The 19,067-nt window shown below is 37.2% G+C and overlaps 2 protein-coding genes and 1 long non-coding RNA gene across 3 annotated transcripts; 1 reads left to right on the top strand and 2 right to left on the bottom strand.

Annotated features, from left to right (window-relative positions):
- The first annotated feature begins 708 nt into the window (after positions 1 to 708).
- LOC117982004 (uncharacterized) lies at positions 709 to 9,921 on the top strand. The gene is made up of 5 exons (XM_034968282.2): positions 709 to 2,049; positions 2,387 to 3,394; positions 3,806 to 4,084; positions 6,269 to 6,404; positions 9,788 to 9,921. The coding sequence occupies exons 1-5, from the start codon at positions 1,627 to 1,629 to the stop codon at positions 9,919 to 9,921; spliced, it is 1,980 nt and encodes a 659-aa protein (XP_034824173.1). The 5' UTR covers positions 709 to 1,626.
- A 1,094-nt stretch (positions 9,922 to 11,015) lies between these two features.
- RpS8 (ribosomal protein S8) lies at positions 11,016 to 13,983 on the bottom strand. The gene is made up of 6 exons (XM_034968283.2): positions 13,940 to 13,983; positions 13,625 to 13,731; positions 13,367 to 13,466; positions 13,007 to 13,182; positions 11,981 to 12,110; positions 11,016 to 11,160 (listed from the first exon to the last, which is right to left on the bottom strand). Exons 1-6 carry the CDS (start codon positions 13,941 to 13,943, stop codon positions 11,051 to 11,053), a joined length of 627 nt encoding a protein of 208 aa, XP_034824174.1. The 5' UTR covers positions 13,944 to 13,983; the 3' UTR covers positions 11,016 to 11,050.
- Positions 13,984 to 16,094: 2,111 nt separating this feature from the next.
- On the bottom strand, positions 16,095 to 17,639 carry LOC138402253 (uncharacterized). The gene is made up of 3 exons (XR_011236664.1): positions 16,989 to 17,639; positions 16,738 to 16,869; positions 16,095 to 16,246 (listed from the first exon to the last, which is right to left on the bottom strand). It is a non-coding gene; the product is annotated as an uncharacterized lncRNA (long non-coding RNA).
- Between the last annotated feature and the right edge of the window lie 1,428 nt (positions 17,640 to 19,067).

Here is a 19,067-nt window from a genome sequence, read left to right as displayed (position 1 = left end):
TTTTTTTTAAATTTTTTAAAAACTCAGGGCCCTGGATGCGTATCTTAAAAGGCCTTGAGTTCGTACAATCTACAAAAGTATACAAATAAATATAGCCTCAAAGTGTAGATAACCGACTTTGATTCTATACGACTCGCATAACCTACTTATCGCTATCCTACTTCGACTGCCGAGCGAGAGCGGGAGATCGAACCCACCGTGGGGCAGCGATAAAGAAGGTGTACTACGTAGTAGTACATGGAAGTTCTTTGAAGGTAGGTACCTAACTAACTATTTCCTTCCAGTTGGAAGTGAAATCTCCATTACTTCTACGTCATTAGCACTCCTAAATTTTAATTCTTACCTACCTAGAATCCAGTTGCGGATTTTCAGTCTTGGCCGCCCTAGGCCCCAGGATTTCGTAAGTACCAGCCGCCCCTTTCTCAACACCCATTAATCATGGTCGTAGTCATGAGTTGAGGGGGAAGGGGAGGGGGATTAAAAATTTACGTCAGTAAAATACAATCCAATGACAAATAGGAGCTCGAGCGCAGCAGGCGCAATTTTTTTTGTTACTAAAAAATAGTGATTTTTGTCATGATTGGCCGCCTCTAATATCTAGCCGCCCTAGGCCCGGGCCTACTGGGCCTTAGGGCAAATCCGCCACTGCAGTAGAATCATAAAAGTAGGAAGCATGAATGTACGAACAGGTGATCATGTGGTACGAACACAGGGTACGGAACTTTTTTTTCTGGTCGATGTACGGAAGTACTAATTCTTGGTAAAAAGTTTTCGTCATTCTTATTAGAGGTGCATACTCTTTGTTAGCTGAAAGCTGTGAGAAATGGCGGCACATTTGAAAGCTCAGGTTGCGTATTCCTATCTATCCTGCATCATATTATATAGTTTTGTTATTTTGTAGTTTTATAAATGTTATAACTAGAATAAACGACGCTTCGAGAAAAGGTACGTAGTGCCCCGTCCTTTAGTTTGGCTCGTCTTGGCGGGGGTACTCCCGTGCCCCCTGATAGAGGAAAAAGGAATGGATGATGAAGTACTTAGGTATTACTTTGCCTGGCCGAATTAATTCTCCAAAATTAAGTAAGTAGGTACTTTAATTATTTTTCATAAGAATTACTTGTTACTCCCTGCTTCCATGTTGTGTGTTCTAAATCTAGGTATACGTAACTATATATTTTTCAAAATCTAACCGAAAACAAAAATTACTAAACAATGTTTCAATACCTATCAAGTAGGTATCAATATTAAATAATTTACGCGCTCCGGGTACTGATACCTACTAATAAAATGAATAAGCGGCAAGCGTCCAAACACATGGATGCATGGTCCGAATACACCAATTTAATTTAATTATCTCAACAAAATCATTTTTCGCGTTTGAATTTCGTTTAAGTACTTAAAACCTAAACGAAATTTAAACGCGTGTCCAGACTACAGGGGCAGGTCAATAATCTCAGGGGAGTCATTACGTTTTACTATACCTACCTACAATAAATTTATCATCGTGTTTCGAATAATAATAACTTAATATATACATTTTTTTCGCGTAAATATGTACGCAGGGCGTTCACCGAAAAGTCCGGGGTCTCAACTCCCAATGCTAATTATTAGTGACGAAGAAACTAGATGCGAGTTCGCAGCCACTCGACCACGAACAGAACCGCGAACACGATGGTCCGAGCCGGACGCTCGCACCCTCTCGCCACCGCTGGTATTTCACGATATCTTTGCCTATTCGCGATCACCAGATTAGTTACCAGTACAGAATATGGCATCCCAATAGAAATAAAGTCGTGGGACTCCAAACGGACCCCTTTAGCTCACATGGTAGACGTTACAAATGAATTTGGTTTAAAGGTTTTGGCGGAACACAACTTTTTAAATGAGAATAATATCGCATTTTCCCCTTATGGGTTAATGGGTATTTTAGTTGCTCTGTATGAAGGTGTCGATGGAGAGTCGTCGTACCAGATCCAGCGGAGCATGCAGCTGCCGTGGAACAGGAATGTTATGAGGATTGGTTTTCGAGATATACATCGCACACTTAAAGTGAGTCATTTTATCATTAAACATACTCAGTGTTTTGTTTTATTTCCAAAAGTACAAGTCTTCAAGAGTGATTCATGAGAACTTTAAAATATAATATATATGTGGGAATTTTATGTTACTGACTAGGTATATTTAGTACCTACCCATATTTTTATTAGTTATCTAGGTAGGTAGACTCATTTGGTTTTTATTCAACCGCGTACTGTGATCGGAATTTGAGTTCTAATTCGTAGATAATAGATATTATTAAAGGTCCTACAAAGTGACTTTTAGAATCGAAGTGTATAGGTACAGCTAAGTTCTTACTAAATAATTTTTCCCAAATATTTTTTTTCAGACATACTTTGTTCCAGAGGAGGGCTTTCTCGCAGGATTGGCTCTTAATAACGAAAATGTTACTTTTACCGACAGCTACAAAAAGATTCTCCGATTTTATGGATTTGATTTAGAGAGTGATCAGTCGCCCAGTCCTAAGCCAAGTAATACAACAGAAACCCCGCAAATGACAACTAGTCTAGATAATTCTACAACAACTACAACTAGTACTAGTACTACTAGTACCACAATGATGAGTAGTAGTAGTACACCCACCACAATTATAACAATTGCAGAAAAAATTACAAGTCGTGAAGATTCATCAACAGCTCCTTCTACTAAAGCAACTAGAGAAGAAACTACACCGAACCCACCAGCAGAAACTTTAGACACTGTAGATATTCGCGGGGAAAACGCAGACACCCCTGTACTTATGACCAGCGCAACTTCTACTATTACTACTACAAGTAGCACTTCAACGGAAACAACTACAATGAATGGTGGTACTATAGAGACGACAACAGTATCTTCTAGTGCAAAAACAGACTCACTTACTATTCCTTCCATCACTGAGGCAATGTTATCAACAGAGGCATCTACTACGCAAACTACGCAAATGACCACACAAGAATCAACCGATACAACTACTATTGCTACTGATTCAACGGTTAATGAGATCTCATCAACTTTACCAACTACATCCAATACAGTAATCTTGAGTACAGATTCTTCAACTATGACTACAGATACTCTAACGACATCAGCTACTTCGGTGACCGAAACGCAGCAAACTGAAGGAATGTCTACAAATACTGAAGCAACTACAGAATCTTCAACAATGCCCACAACCTCCACATTAGAAACACTTGAACGAAGAAAGAAGTCGGTAGTCGACTTTTTGTACACAAGTCCACCGTATGATGATGATTATTTGGTGTATAGGTCGTTTAATATTGGGACCGAATTACCAAATAAAAATTTGGAAGAGGACGATACACATTTTATGGCAAATGGACTAAGGAATATTCAGGTTAGTACTCACAGTCAATTACAAAATAAAATCGTGCAGTACTACGTATTTGATTGATTTTAATATTTAGCTAATTACTCGGACTTTTTAACCGACATCAAAAAAGGAGGAAAATTCAATTCTTCAGCAAAATTTGTTCGTGTCGTTGCCAGGTGAAAAAAGGGCAGACGACGTCTGCAATCTGCATGCACGGACATTCCTATATCACTCAAGAATAATGCAGCTTTCTCTGGTGAAAGAATTTTCAAAATCAGTTCAATAGTTCCAGAGATTATTTCCTAGAAACAAACTTATAAACTAATACCTCTTTATAATATTATACTTAATAGAAGAAACAAAATATACAGCGTGAGGTACGATATATGTACGATCTAACTATGTAAATTGTTTTAAAAGGGGTTTTCTCCACAGGTAGCCTACATGCATTACGATTCAGTGATGGAGTACGCATATCTTCCCCATCTCGAAGCGTCGGCTCTTCGTCTCCCCTTAGACAGCGAGAGATACTATCTCCTAGTGATATTGCCAGCCAGGAGAGGCGCTGGCGAACTGGAAAGGTTATTGGCCCGAATGGTCCGGGAGTCGGACCTCTCCGATGTTTACGCGGCTTTGCATCCTCGACGCGTGCGCGCGGTGGTGCCAAGTTTTATAGTCAAGGGGCATGTGACTCTTACGACGGATTTGCAAAAGGTATTTTCTTTTGATAATACGAAGATAAGTCCCTATTTAAATATTTTTAGTACAATCTTTCGCTTTTTTCTAAAGATTTGGCAAGTTGATCACATATCCGCATATATATGACATAGTATGCAACCCCAAAACCAATTAATTGATCCTGTAGATTTAAATGAAAAACCGGCCAAGTGCGAGTCAGGCTCGCGCAATGAGGGTTCCGTACTACGGTCGTATTTTTTCGACATTTTGCAGGATAATTGAAAAACTATGATACATAAAAATAAATAAAAATCTGTTTTAGAATGCACAGGTGAAGACCTTTCATATGATACCCCACTTGATATACCTAGTTATCTTACTTAGAAAATTGAAATTACTAGTTATCAGTTCATGACCACAATTTAATTTTTTTTGTGTGATGTAACCACAAATTCACGGTTTTCAGATTTTCCCCAAATGTCAGCTATAAGATCTACCTACCTGCCAAATTTCATGATTCTAGGTCAACGGGAAGTAGGTTTCTTGACAGACAGACAGATAGACAGACAGACAACAAAGTGATCCTATAAGGGTTCCGTTTTTCCTTTTGAGGTTCGGAACCCATTATAATTATGATGCCCGCGACTTCGTCTGCGTGATTTCGGTTTTTAAATCCCATGGAAGCTCTTTGATTTTTCTAGGATAAAATGTAGGCTCCGGGATGCAAGCCTGGCATCCTGGAGCCTACTATGTACCAAACCACCATGATGAACCAAATACATGACACCCGCGATTTCATCGGTGTGGATTTCGATTTTTTAAACGTCGCTGGTGGGAGCTTAGTATATTTACCGGGACGAAAAGTCTAAGCCTATATTCTTCCCTGGTATGCAAGGTATCTGTGTACCAAATGTCAACAAAATCGGTTAAACTGATGAGCCGTAAAAAGCTAGCAGACAGACAGACTGACACACTTTCGCATTTGTAATAAGTAGGTACTAGGTAGGTAAGGATTTCGCGTGGTTTAGTCTTACTCACCAGAGTTAACCTAGGTAAGTAGGTATCTACCGTTGAAAACTTTATAGTTTTTAAATTAAATTGATGTTCAAAACAAGACACGTACGAGTAATGTACCTACGTGGTACCTATCTACAAAATACTTATATTATTATTCTTAAACGGACTTCACATTCCTGTCTGCCAATTTACTTTCGTAAATCCGTCTTGAAATTTCACTTGACCTGCAAGCGTAAATTCTAGGAAGTAGAAAGGTACTGTTAATCCATGTACTTATTATTATTAATCTTTCCATACTTCCATCCATATCCATACTAATTTATTATTTTAAAAATGCGAAAGTGTGTCTGTCTGTTAGCTTTTCACGGCCCATACGTTTAACCGATTTTGATTAAATTTAGGTAGAACAGAAATAGATTGCATCCCATATAGCTAGTCTACTTTTTATCCTGGAAAATCGAAGAGTTCTCTTGAAGATTTTAAAAAACCTTAATCCACGCGGACTAAGTCGCGGCAACATCTAGTGTTATTATAATTAGGTGTTCTTATAAATCAAAAAGTGAAATTAAGTACCTACATAGTTAAATTTATATGTACACCAAAACCAGTCTCGATTTGATATTTACTCGTAAGTTCGTTCGAATTATTTGCGGTAGTAAAAATGTCAAGTGCTCAGTACCTATGAATTGTGACCTACTAATTAACACCAAAAACGTTCATGCCAATTTGCATAACAAAACGTCAGTTTCTATTATTCCGAAACAGATTCCATAGTTTACTTACATTCACCTTTAGTATGCAGATATACACAGGTACCTAATTATTTTTTTTGTCTCTGAAAATAAAAGTTTTTCAAAAATGACTCAGTAGACATACTAAATCAATGTCGTAAGATTAATAGTACCAAATACTTCCAGGTTCGTAGGACCGTCTGCTATTATGAAAAAGGGAAACTTAACTAAATAATATGTATCAATGTTGTGAATCCGACTCGCACATGACCGATTTTTGTTTGTTGACGGTGGGAATCTTCTCTGATCTCATTGAGAAGAGTTCGGGATATGTTGGTTTTTCTGCCCACTCAAACCCTTCAGTGGCCATCTGTAGCACATAATTAAGAGGCTGGAACTCTAAAGAACGTGCGCCGATACCTGTCTACCTATCCATTTCAACTAAAGTTTCGTTTGTTTCTGCTGCACTAAGATTGGTATCCGCGACGTGTTCGAGCCGCGCCAGCACGACTTTACGCCGATGACGCCGCAGGCCGGCGTGTACGTGCGCAGCATCGAGCAGGCCGTCTCCGTCGCCATACGCAAGTACCAGCCCGATGTCAAGAACAGTAAGTCGTTGTAACCTTGTGTTCAACATCAACCCATCGCTGCCGCGCCGGCCCAATCCTAAGCACGCCCGCCCGCGCGCCCGAGCGGGCCCGCTCAAAAGGAAAAGGTTTCAGGTTTCTGGCCATGTGCAGTTTAGAAGACTTCACACACCTTTGTGAACATTATGGAGGGCTCTCCGGCATGCAAGTTTCCTCACAATGTTCACCGTTAAAGCAAGTGAACCAAGCACCATTAAAGAAAAGTTAGAGGTGCCGTATAAAATTTATTGGTTGTTTCCAGAGACCGAATTACCGGTAAGTATTTTAATTTTTGGCTTTCTTAACGCTAAAATGTTTCAACGCTTAAATTATATTAATGTCGCAGCACACCGACTTAAAAAACATACCTGCAGTCAAATTGAGAACCTAAATAGGTTAAGTAAAATTGAATTCTATTGATAAACGAACCCAGAACCATTGAAACCGAGTAGGCATATCTCAATCGTACCGCTGTGCCAGAGAGGTCCGAACCAGTTTCGACTTTTCCTTTTGTTTCAAACTACGGATTTATGCTTTCTCTTTAGTGAACACAATAGAATCAAATATCAATAGTTCAATAAGCACAAAGCTACCTGCTGGCCTATCTAAGAATTATACGCTCATTAAATTATTAACCACAAATTGTACCTAATAATTATTTTTTGGGATATGATAAATCGTGCGGAAAACAAATAAGTTGGTGACTGCTAATGGAAATAATGGAATAGGTTAATATTAAAGAGAGCGGTGTTCAAATCTGTTTGTGAAAAATTAACATATCATCTGGATAATCTATGCGAAAAATTAACATCAGTATCTGGCGATAATCTATGGAGTACAAGAAATAGGAAATTAGCTAATAAAAGTGGGAAATATCAAATAATTAATCTAATCTTGTAAAGAAAATTTCAAGTGACTGAATTAAAAACTAAAGCGTGCAAAAAATACTTACTATGTAAGTAAACAAGTGCACAACCGAAGTTTTAAAAAAAATACCGCATGAGATACTTTTTTGGGCTGTGGTAATAATATTGTAATTTTTTGTTGATTTTTTTCTTTTTTAGGATATTAATCCTTTAAAAATACTTGGAAGAAAAAATAATTACTAAATCACATATAGGTACATAGATGGTGCAGTCTGTCATTAACTTGCAGTGTTCTATATAAAAGTGTTAGGTAGGTATACCTTTTATACGATGGTACGGAACCCTTTGAATGCAATTATATGGAATCGGTGTATTGCCTATTTATATTTACCTATTTATATAAAGCTCAAAGATTAATTCTGCTTCAGTACTGTATAGTAGTATAGCCAACCTAAGTAGGTACACTTCAATTTAACGTGAGTTCGTAGGTAGATATTTATTATCATTGTTAAATGTTAATGATACAAAACAATGGCAGTTGGGCAGATCTAACCGTGTAAGGTTACGGTGTGATCCACTTAATTAGACGAGGTATAGAGGTGGACGCGTGGGATAGATTGGGTGTTCACCGTTACGCGTCCGTGGACACCGGCCGATTCTTGAACGACACCTGCGCTCGCTGCGTTGATTTTATACAGACTTCAAAAATCCAAAAAAAAAAGGTATTAGATTCGACATGTATGAGCCTGTATGTATCTATGTATTTAGGTAGGTACCCACTCGTATGTAGTACATTAACATACCTACGTACGTATGTCCTCGATTTTCACGTTTCTGATGACTTGACCGTTTTAAAGGCGGCAAAGTACCTATACTAAGTAATATAGCTGATGTCCGCCCCCATTTTCGTCGGCGAGGATATATAATTATATTTATAAATTAATAGACACTCTGCGATTTTCCCGGGATAAAAATAAAACTAGATGTCGCCCTCCAGTCTTTACCTACTTATAATTAAAAGAATCACATCGATCTATTGCTACTTGATCTGTTGCCGAGTGTTACCTTTCGAGCCTTATTTGACTTATCCAGTCGCAAGTTTCGTATTATATATACCTACTACAATTACCTACATATTTATAGATGAATACAAAGATTGTGCTTGTGTGTGTGATCCTGGTGCGGCGACAAGTTGCGATAACAGACAGAACATTAACAGCTCTTTGTAATGTAAGTCTGAGCAAATTGCTCAAATAGTACCAGTAGTGACAGTACAAGTATGCCCCCGTTTTACGGTCTAGCCAAGATAATTGTGGCCAAAAGAGTGCGAATTCGTTTAATAAGTAGTGAGACCGGCTCTATTGTCTGGTCTGCGGTGGCGCAACGTGGCGACACGCGCATTTGGGCCCACTGATGCGCCGCGTGGTTATTCCCACTATGGTTGTCAAATCCCGGATGAATGTAGGTACAACATTCATAGTCCGGAGTAAGGCTCGCACAGGAAGAGTTCCGTACCATTGTACCAAGATATAACATTAAATAGTTATGTTACTTTTTAATTATTTGCATGGCGGTTATTTTAAAATTCACCATCTTGCCTTGGTTTTTTGTTAGGTACTGGTTGTTATAGCGGCAATACACACTCTGAAAATTTCAACTCTCTAACTATTACGGTTCATGAGATACAGACAGACAGATAAAAATAAGTAGCGCCTATAGGTGGGTAGGTACAGCCCTATACCACAGCAAAGCACACATCATCATAGAAAATCGTCCATTGCACCGACATTATTACGACCTAAATGCCTAATCGAGATGGAAATGATGATTTGCTGATATACCAACTTTTCAATTACATCAATGAGAAGAATTACGAGATGATTTGTTTCCTGTGTGCATAAATGATTTAGCTATTTTTTTCACCGGTCTGCCGCATTTACATAACAAGGACGAGAATTTCCCATTATGTAGTGATGAAATCGTCGAATTTTAAAATTTAAATAAGTAACGTAGAAATAATGTAGGGAAGTACCTAATAGTAAACTCAAGGTAATACTGCATTCGTAACATGAAAGACATGACACGGTCGTGCCATCTAAAGTTAATCGCACAATTTATTGTTATCGTACAAAACTCATTTGACTCGCTCCAGCAATATGCGCGAGGCTGCAATTGCTTGTACAGTATGGCATAATATTATTGTAAATTGGACATTTGAAAAGAGCAACCGCCGAGTTTCTTGCTGGTTCTTCTCAGTAGGAACGGCATTCCAAACCAGTGGTAAATTATTTTGACGATTCAAAAGCACTTTTAACGTAAATGTTTTTTGAATAAAAATATATTCTATTCTTCGAGTTCGTATTGGATTTGGCACGTTAGGCCCACACCTACCCCCACGGGTACTTAGCAAGAAAATTAGGTGTAGTGCGCGAAGCAAGTACCTAGTCCAAACTGAACACGAGGCGTACCGCGTATGTTTAAAAAGTATTTTTGTTCCAGGGTACATCAGCAACCGTGGTCCAGTGATATTTTCTGCAACATACCCCTTTCTGTACTTCGTGATGGACAGCAATATCCACGTGGCGCTGATGGCAGGCAAGATGGTAGACCCATTAAACACGAGAATACTATAATATTGAGTTTTATTTCCCGATTTTTTTATATTCTAAATACTAGCAGTTGCCCGCGACTTCGTCCGCGTAAAATTTCTGCTTTCTCATGAGATCTGAGATTTTATCGCTGCAAAAGGCCTCACTTACCTACTCCCACGGAACCCAGAATACCTAAATGCCGATTTTCTTATCTCTAACTTCAAAAACATACGACTTTCATACAACCCCATTTCACCCCCTTAGGGGAGGAATTTAGTTAGATCCTTTATTACCTGATACTTACCCCCTAAAAAGAACCTACGTTTCAAATTTCAAGTAAAAATAACAATAGTTGAAACTTTACTATAAAAACTTTCCCCCCCATTTTACTACCCTAAAGGGGGGAATTTTCCAAATTGACTTATACAGATTTTTATTATTTAAAGCTAATAACCTAAATGTCGATTATCATGTCTCCAACTTTAAAAACATAGGACTTTCATACAACCTTCGACCCCCCCTTTTTTTAGGGGGGGAATTTTCCAAAACAGTTTCTTAGCTCCTACGTCTTAAAAAGAACCTATCTTCCAACTTTGTAGGCTTTATAGTTCTCGCTTTTATATATTTAGATTATAGACGCGGTAATCGAACCCATATGAACAAAATAGTGCGTATCGACTATCGGATACCAAGGATAGACTTGGCGTCTGAACTTTGGACGCCAAATCTATCCACTCCAAACCTTCGTTTCGTTTTACCTTGTCCAGAAGGGTTGCGAATCGTTTGGCTCGTATACACGGGTACCTCCGTTGCGACCAGTAGAGTGCAACGACTACGAGCGACCACGACCACCCCATGCCACTCCACTTCCATAGATGTGAACTCACTCCAAGTTCGCATTATAAATCCCACAAATTGCTAATGCGCGTGGCCGCCATTTTAGTGACGTCAGCACTAGACTGAAGTTTCGAGCTGATGGTATATTTTTACTTAAATATACATCAAATGACGTCATTTCTATGTTAATGAGAATCCAGCGCAATAGCAATTTGCGGGACTTAACTGGACGCAACTCTCGACTCGACTAGTCTAGACTTAGTAAGGTATCTTATAAACTGAAAAATCAAAGATACAAATGTGGTTTTTTGCATTTATTTATACATTAAACTCCCTACTTCGCCCTCTTAGATTTGATCTTTCTTAGGTAGAACTCCAATTCCTTTCCTTCCAGTACGTAGCCGTCGGCGCGACCACATTGCCCCGGCCGACTCGCTACACACGCTGTAACAAGAAAACAACATGTCAGTCCATGTGGAAATAAATAATCTAGCTGCAAATAATGTATTTAAAATCAGAGTAACTATGACGAAAGATCATAAATGGCTGCTGGATGGTTTCCAAAACGGCACCCATCCATAATGCTGCCTCAAAACTTCTCGATATCATCATTTTATTCCCAAAACCTATTAATTTTGCAGTTTTGAGTACTTATTATATTGGCTTAATCTATACTAATATTATAAATGCGAAAGTGTGTCTGTCTGTCTGCTAACTTTTCGCGGCCCAACCTTTTTACCGATTTTAAAGAAATTTGGTACATAGTTAGCTTACATTCCGGGGAAGGACATAGGCTATTTTTTATCCCGGAAAATTAAAGAGTTCCCACAGGATTTTCAAAAACCTATATCCACACAGACATTATCGATTTGAAAATGTAATAAAATTACCTTCATTGAAAACAGACCTACACTCACCTAACATAAAAATTACCCAAAAAATCCTTTAACATTATACATGTATCAATATTCCTAAAATGTAATCCTATATTTTAATAAGACGTTAATAAACTTTTGTAAGTTCTACGCAAAGATATTATAAAACTCCAGATCTCATACAATCAATAGTATTTTAAAAAGTGAAACAAATTAGTAGACTTGTGTGTGACAAGACGCGTAGCAGCACGGACAGTAGATACTGGCGCGGGATTTACACACCTTTTGACACCTACAAGCATGCTTAAAAAAATGTGAGCCCTTTACTAGGGTTGTGTCCTATATTAAAATTTGGTTTTCTTACAAAAAAAAAAGGAAATACACTATACCTAATAAACGCCCAGTGTGGAATTGTTCTTCAAGTCCTGCCTCAACTTTAGCAAGGCGCTGTCTTGCCAGGTATTTCTTTGCAGTCTTCTTGCTACGTTTTTTGTTAATAATGGCTTCTTCTGCTTCCGTCTAAAAACAGAATTACAATTTAACATTAAAACAAACAGAAAAGGTTACAGCACTATGTAGCAGTGTCAGGTTCTGCATATTAATCATTTTTGTATAAATCATATGACACGCACAGTTTCATCATAATATATCCTAAACATAATATCTACATTTATTAGAATACACATAAGGTAGGGTTCCCTAGCCATGTTAATTGCTAAAAACTTTGGCAGTCATTATTTCTTGAAACGGTACTTTTTACCTAAAAGAAAAAGTTTGAAAAAAATCTCATATTAATTTTAAAAATACATATTATTTAACTAAGTATCATAACTGAACTTGGAGTGGTAAACTTAATTTTTTTTAATTTTAAATGTCTCTGTGTAGGATTTTAATAGGTTACTGAATAAATAAACAATCTAAATGTATTTTTTAAAATGGCATTGACACACAGACAAATGAACGGGACATACTGGACTGGAGTTTTACTACAGAACCCTAAAAAGTCACTAAACTTAAAAGTATACAAAAAGTACTGTACAAATTAAGATCACCAAATATTGCCAAATCCATGCTAATATTATAAATGTGAAAGTGGCTATATGCTAGCTTTTAATTCTATACATTTAATCAATTTTGATGTTTGATAACGAGATAGCTTACATCCTAGGAATAGAATGAATATAAGCTACTTTTAAACCCGAAAAATCAAAGAGTTCCCAAATCCACACTGACAATGTCACTGGCATCATTCATCTATTGGGTACAGAGATAGCTTGCATCCCGGACACAGATATAGGCTACATTTCATCCCAAAAAAACCAAAGAGTTCTAAACAACTTTTTTTAAAGAAGATTTTTAAACAACCAAAACTTATGTTGCATCATCTAACATTATAAAAAAGTATTTCTACTCACCAACTTGGCACCCTTCTTTCTACCAAGTGGTAGGAGGTAGTGTGACTCGTACCACTGCCTGAACGGTGTGGCGTCCACCACCACAATAGCATTCTTCACCAGGGTCTTGGTTCGCACCAACTCATTGTTTGACGCGTTGTATACTACGTCAATGATACGCGCTTTTCGGGTTGAGCCTGGAATACAATATAATATAACATGATACTAGTAGTTAGGTAGGACATGATTTCAAAATGAGTTAACTGAGAGAAGAATGACATGCGAGTCATGACATGTTGTACCCAATAGTTTTTCTCGTCTAAAGTAATATAAAAGTAAAGTACATTAAAGTTCTGAAATACTAAAAACCAATGTACATACATTCCGAGCCCCACGAGAAGTTTCCAGTGTCAAGACGCAGAGCACGGTACTTGGTGTTACCACCACGAGACCGCACCAAGTGGATACGCTGGGAGCCAAGCTGAAAAACAACAAATGAATTTTGCTTTGTACTTTTATACTAAAGTAGTAAAGTATTAACACGATATAACGAACAGTGCGAGTCGCAATACGTTGTGAATGTTTTGGTTGTTAGGTTATAATACTTCCACTTCGTGGGTTATATTATAAGTCATTTACCTTTGTGTTGGCAGCCGGGCGACCTAGCTCATACTTCCTCTTCTTACGGATAGGGGCACGTTTGCCACCGGTAGCCCTCCTTTTATGCCAGTGGTCACGACTGATACCTGGACAACATTAGCCAAACTTTGTTAGATTCATCCTCGTATACGAAGCACAACACTTCACTCAATTAATAGGGCAACGTTAAAAATAAAAACATATTTAACACTCGCGTACAAATCAAAATCTCATAAACATAATGATTTTGATTATTACAAGTATTTTTTTATGGATTTCATTGGATATATTTCACGTAAACTGCAAAATACTCACCCATCTTGGCTGAGCCAGAGAGAAAAGATTTTTTCTGATCAGTGGTAAACTGACAGCAATTGACAGATTGACAGCAAGCTTTATTAAAAGTTGTCTATGCTCTATTATAAGCATTGCCATAATAATGATTCAATTTCCCTAACATTTATTTTTAATTTTTCTGTTAGCGGCGCGCTACAATCCACATGCCTTGGCTTGCGTATCTATTGCGTAATGTGTTTTCCAATCTTAGATGAATGATTACCTGATGGATACCGTAAAACGGGGTGAATAGGAACCGGGGTGTGAATAGGGACAAAACTGGGAATGAGATTTGAACGTAAAAATAATACCCAAATCAGCTTAGAATTTTGGTAGCATTGTTTTTCCCTATAGTAGAATATTTAATCTTTTATTTGGCAATACTGAACCAGAGACAAATTGGCATTAAAATAACGAAAGCGTAATTGCAAAAACGTTGTTCAAAACACGCTAAGCCGTAGGTCTCAAAACTTTGTTTACTTTGACGCAGTACGACAATAAAACAGTACAAAAACTATTAGAAATCATTAAACATTTATCTAAGAGGCGTCACAAAAGCAGATTTGTCTAAATGTTACATATTTTTCTGTAAAAAAGAAAAAATTGGAAACCAAGTGGTTTTGGCTTTGCCATGGGGATTATAGGTACGGGAAAGGGGTGGATAGGAACGCTATACTTACTGAATTGGAACGAATCAAGGTTAAATAGGAACAGTAAGGTTTATATAGGGACAGGGCTGTCACTTTAAATATTTAATTAAATTGTTCAAAAAAATTTTTCTTTCTTGTGTAGTCGACTAGTAAAATTTAGTTAAATGGCATTTTACTGTTTAATATTGATAAATAAATAAATAAATAAAAATATTTTTTATTCAATTAAACTTTTACAAGTATAGGTAGTACTACACTACTTGTAACAGTTTAATTAAATAAAAAATATTTTTATTTATTTATTTTTGAATCGTCAAACCACTGATTCGGAATGCCAGCAACCAGCAAGAAACTCGGCGGTTGCTTTTTTTTAAAGATTTGATACCTACTATGCCATGTATAATAACATATAGCCTATGTTACTTCTGAATAAAATAGCTATAGAATATGGTGAAAGAATTCTCAAAATCAGTCCAGTAATTTCAGAGTTTATCGATTACAAACAAACAAGTCTTCACTTTCCTAATCTAAATATATAAAAGGAAAAGGTGACTGACTGACTGATCTATCAACGTACAGCTCAAACTACTGGACAGATCGGGCTGAAATTTGGTATGAAGATAACTATTAAGACATAGGCATCCGCTAAGAAAGGATTTTTGAAAACTCAACCCCTAAGGGGTTGAAATAGGGGTTTGAAATTTGTGTCGGACGAAGTCGCGAGCATAAGCTAGTTTTGTAATATTAGAGGATAGACGAACTTGTGTTTGACAACCCTAACCTTTTTTCCCTATTCACCCCTTTGCCATTCCGTTACACCCCGGATCAAGTATAAATAGGGACAGCATATATTTTGATTAAAATATACCAGTAATTTATCATTATTTTATATTTTTTGGATGTTTCCTTAGAATTCTTACAACCGGAGATGCTTACAAACAGTTAAAGCATCATAATTTGTACCAAAACATCCGTAAATTTCAATGCGAAGTTAGATTTCGTACCTATTCACCCCGTTTTACGGTACTAAGCTCCAAATGCGGGTCAATTCATTTATGTGTGCGTGCGTCATCTTGTCACTGTGTGCACCCATATACGGTTGGGACGACGAATTTTTTAAGGATATCGATATTACAGCTAAATTAATTCTCTATGTTCAGATGACGGAACACTCATTAAAAAACAGTAAATCTCTTCGAATATTTTTTTATTTATAAATGCGAAAGTGTGTTTGTCCTTCCTTCACGCCCTAACTAAACAACCAATCGAATTGATTTTTGGATATATTTGAAAGGACGGAGAAGTAACAAAGGAAAGGTACTAATCCTCGCGGACGAAGTCGCGGGCATCAGCTAGTACTTGGTATAAAAGGAAACACATTTTAATTAATTCAAATCAATTTATTGAGTAAAAAGAAGATAGGCAAACAGTTTGTTGGTTCTACTTCCCACCGCTTCAAATGTAGGTAGATAAGTAATGTGACTTGTTTTAGGATCGTCTTTATACGTGAAACAAATCAGATCTAAGTTAAGATCAGCTGGCATATTATAGCTGCTCGATACTCTCTAGGATAGGATTTCCACACGCCACGGTCTTGCGCCAACACCATCCGACTACCTGCGACTCTCTTTACAATCTGTTAAAAAAAAAACAAGTAATGAAATTAAAAAGCTATAAGACTCACGATGAACTACAGTGGCCCTGGTAAGTTTTATTTTCCTTATTACTGACCAAAAATAGATGTATTTGACGATTCAAAAGTAAGAACTTCTAAAAGTTTATAATTGAATAAAAAATTATCCTCAATAACATTCTTTACCAACTACTTACCTTCTCCTGCAACATGACATTGAGGAGTTGGATTAGTGATTAGTTGTTACAAAGTTTATACCTGCCTGGCAGCCAGCCTGGGTAGCCTAGTATCTATTCACAATCAGCAGACCCAAGGCTTCTTATTACTGACCAAAAATAGATGTATTTGACGATTCAAAAGTAAGAACTTCTAAAAGTTTATAATTGAATAAAAAATTATCCTCAATAACATTCTTTACCAACTACTTACCTTCTCCTGCAACATGACATTGAGGAGTTGGATTAGTGATTAGTTGTTACAAAGTTTATACCTACCTGGCAGCCAGCCTGGGTAGCCTAGTATCTATTCACAATCAGCAGACCCAAGGCTTCTAAGGTAGATAAAGTTCGACTCGTTTTGGTTTCACTATTAGCCAGCTCTTGACGTGGTTTTAGTTTCTTTATAACCTGAAATAAAATTTTATTTGTCATGCTTTTAAACATGCAAAAATCCTTATGATCGTCATAGGTATTTTTGCATTTTTAACAAAAATTAAAAAAAAACTAAAACATAAGAAATAATTTACTTCCTCAAAACTGCAAATCAATAGTTGGTCTCTTTTTGTTTAACTATGGTCAAGGACATTTTGGAAATCTACAAAAGTATGCAAATATTATTAAAACGATAAATTTGATTTTATCGATAAAGTATGTACACACATCACTACAAATGAGGCCTAAAATAATGCATTAAATAAATATTAAATTACGCTATGAAACGTGATTTTGTTACTTTGTCACGAGATGATTACACTTATAATATGCAAATCTTTAATTTTCAGCAATTTTCGGAGTAAAAATCGCGGTTGGAAGCGATGAAATAATTATTAAACACTTACCCATGAAAATACAATTCTGGAGCTTTTACGCCCCCTTCCGTAGATCTGGAGGTAAAAAACACACCGTCACACATTTTGTTTTCGCTTTTAAGCTTACTTTTGAGCCAGACTTATGTGCTTTTTAAATATTTTTAATAAATATTGCATCAAACCCCAATGTTTTGTCTGCTTAAGGGGGCATCTGTCAACTATACTGGTCACTATTTTCACCGATGGAGCGACGTTGCCAGACTTTTATGAGCTATCGCTTTTACACGAATGGAGGTTCCCTGAAAAAGACTGAGATAACAATACCTCTTTGACACATAGATGTACAAGAGCGGCAACACGTTATGGTTACCTCTATGTATACTATCTCTATGTTTCCAATGCAAAAAAGGGCGGGAAACTTCGTACTTGGCGGACGTGAAATTTTCGTGCTTTGATTTTATTAATTTGTAAATTCAATTTGGAAAAGGATTGGTGTTGTTTTATACTGTTAATATTGTAGTTTTAGTGACATTTTCATAGTAGTTAGCTGTATATTATATAGGTAAGTTTTTAAATTTAGTATACTTTACATTTCAAACTTATGGAAAGTCGGCCTCCCGATCCCGGGGGGTCAGATCCCCCAGGATCGCTGAATATTACATCAAAAATGGACGTATTAATTGCAGCGGTCGAGTCGTCAATGGACACTGACGTGTCCGTTGTGTCCAATGCCGACCAACCGTTGAAAAGAAAAATATTTTCACGCATTTGTATGACCTGTAACAAAAGAAAAAGGAAAACAAAAAGTCGAGATGGAAGAGAAAGGTACAGTTGTGAATGCAAGAGTGAACCTGACAATAATAAAGTTCAGAATGCCCCTTACCCAAATCCACAAACTGAATCCACAAATCCCACCGATAATAGTAGTCAATCTTCACTGCCAAAGCGTGTGCCAATTGGTCGTGCTTATTATCAACAATCCGACAATGCCCCATACGTAATACATGTACAAAAAGAAATTGAAAAAAGTGATAGCTCAACAACTCTACACCCAATAACTTTTGGTAGATTTTTGAAAAATAACAAATTTAGTGGTGTTGTGAACGGAAGCGTAAAACGTGTAGGTAGAAATCGCATCAGTATGGCGTTTTCTACCTACTTGGATGCCAACAATTTTTTAACAAACCCAATACTTGAACCCGCAAAATACAGGGCGTTTATACCCACATTTAATGTTACTCGCATGGGTGTGGTAAAAGGTGTCCCTAATGATTGGTCCGAAGAGGAAGTCTTACTCAACATGAGTGTTCCACTTGGTTGCGGACCAATCATTAAAATCAGGAGGATGAAAAGAAAAATTGTAGTGAATGATGTAAACCAATTCATTAACACGGGGACGGTAATAGTTACTTTTGATGGGCAAATACTGCCTACCCGGGTATATATGTGCTACACTGCTTTACCTGTAGAGTTATACATTTACCCCACTGTGCAATGCTACCAGTGTTGCCGTTTTGGACATGTCAAAAATCAGTGCCGGTCAGTGCCAAAGTGTTATAAATGTAGCCAAGGGCATTCTGGCGACACTTGTCAGGTAGAAGAAGAGTATTACCGATGTTGCCTATGCAAAGGTTCCCATCAAGCCATAAATAAAAAATGCTTAGAGCATAACAGACAGAGAGCGATAAAAGAAACCATGAGCAAAAGTTGTATTTCGTATATGGAAGCAATTAAAATACATCCACCAGTTGCAAACATGTCATATGCCGAAGCTTTGGTTTCAACGCCTGTGCCATC

This window comes from Maniola hyperantus, chromosome 4, assembly GCF_902806685.2.
Source record: "Maniola hyperantus chromosome 4, iAphHyp1.2, whole genome shotgun sequence".
Taxonomy (NCBI): Eukaryota; Metazoa; Arthropoda; class Insecta; order Lepidoptera; family Nymphalidae; genus Maniola; species Maniola hyperantus.
The sequence above is the reverse complement of the archived record's forward strand: the minus strand, read 5'-3'. Positions and strand labels throughout refer to the sequence as shown.

Coding starts and splice junctions, on each gene's coding strand:
- LOC117982004 (XM_034968282.2), top strand. CDS start 1,627: ATGCGAGTTCGCAGCCACTCGACCACGAACAGAACCGCGAACACGATG. Junction 2,050..2,386: donor ATATACATCGCACACTTAAA/GTGAGTCATTTT, acceptor ATTTTTTTTCAG/ACATACTTTGTTCCAGAGGA. Junction 6,405..9,787: donor CCAGCCCGATGTCAAGAACA/GTAAGTCGTTGT, acceptor TTTTTGTTCCAG/GGTACATCAGCAACCGTGGT.
- RpS8 (XM_034968283.2), bottom strand. Junction 13,183..13,366: donor CTTCTCGTGGGGCTCGGAAT/GTATGTACATTG, acceptor ATTGTATTCCAG/GCTCAACCCGAAAAGCGCGT. Junction 12,111..13,006: donor GAAAGAAGGGTGCCAAGTTG/GTGAGTAGAAAT, acceptor TTCTGTTTTTAG/ACGGAAGCAGAAGAAGCCAT.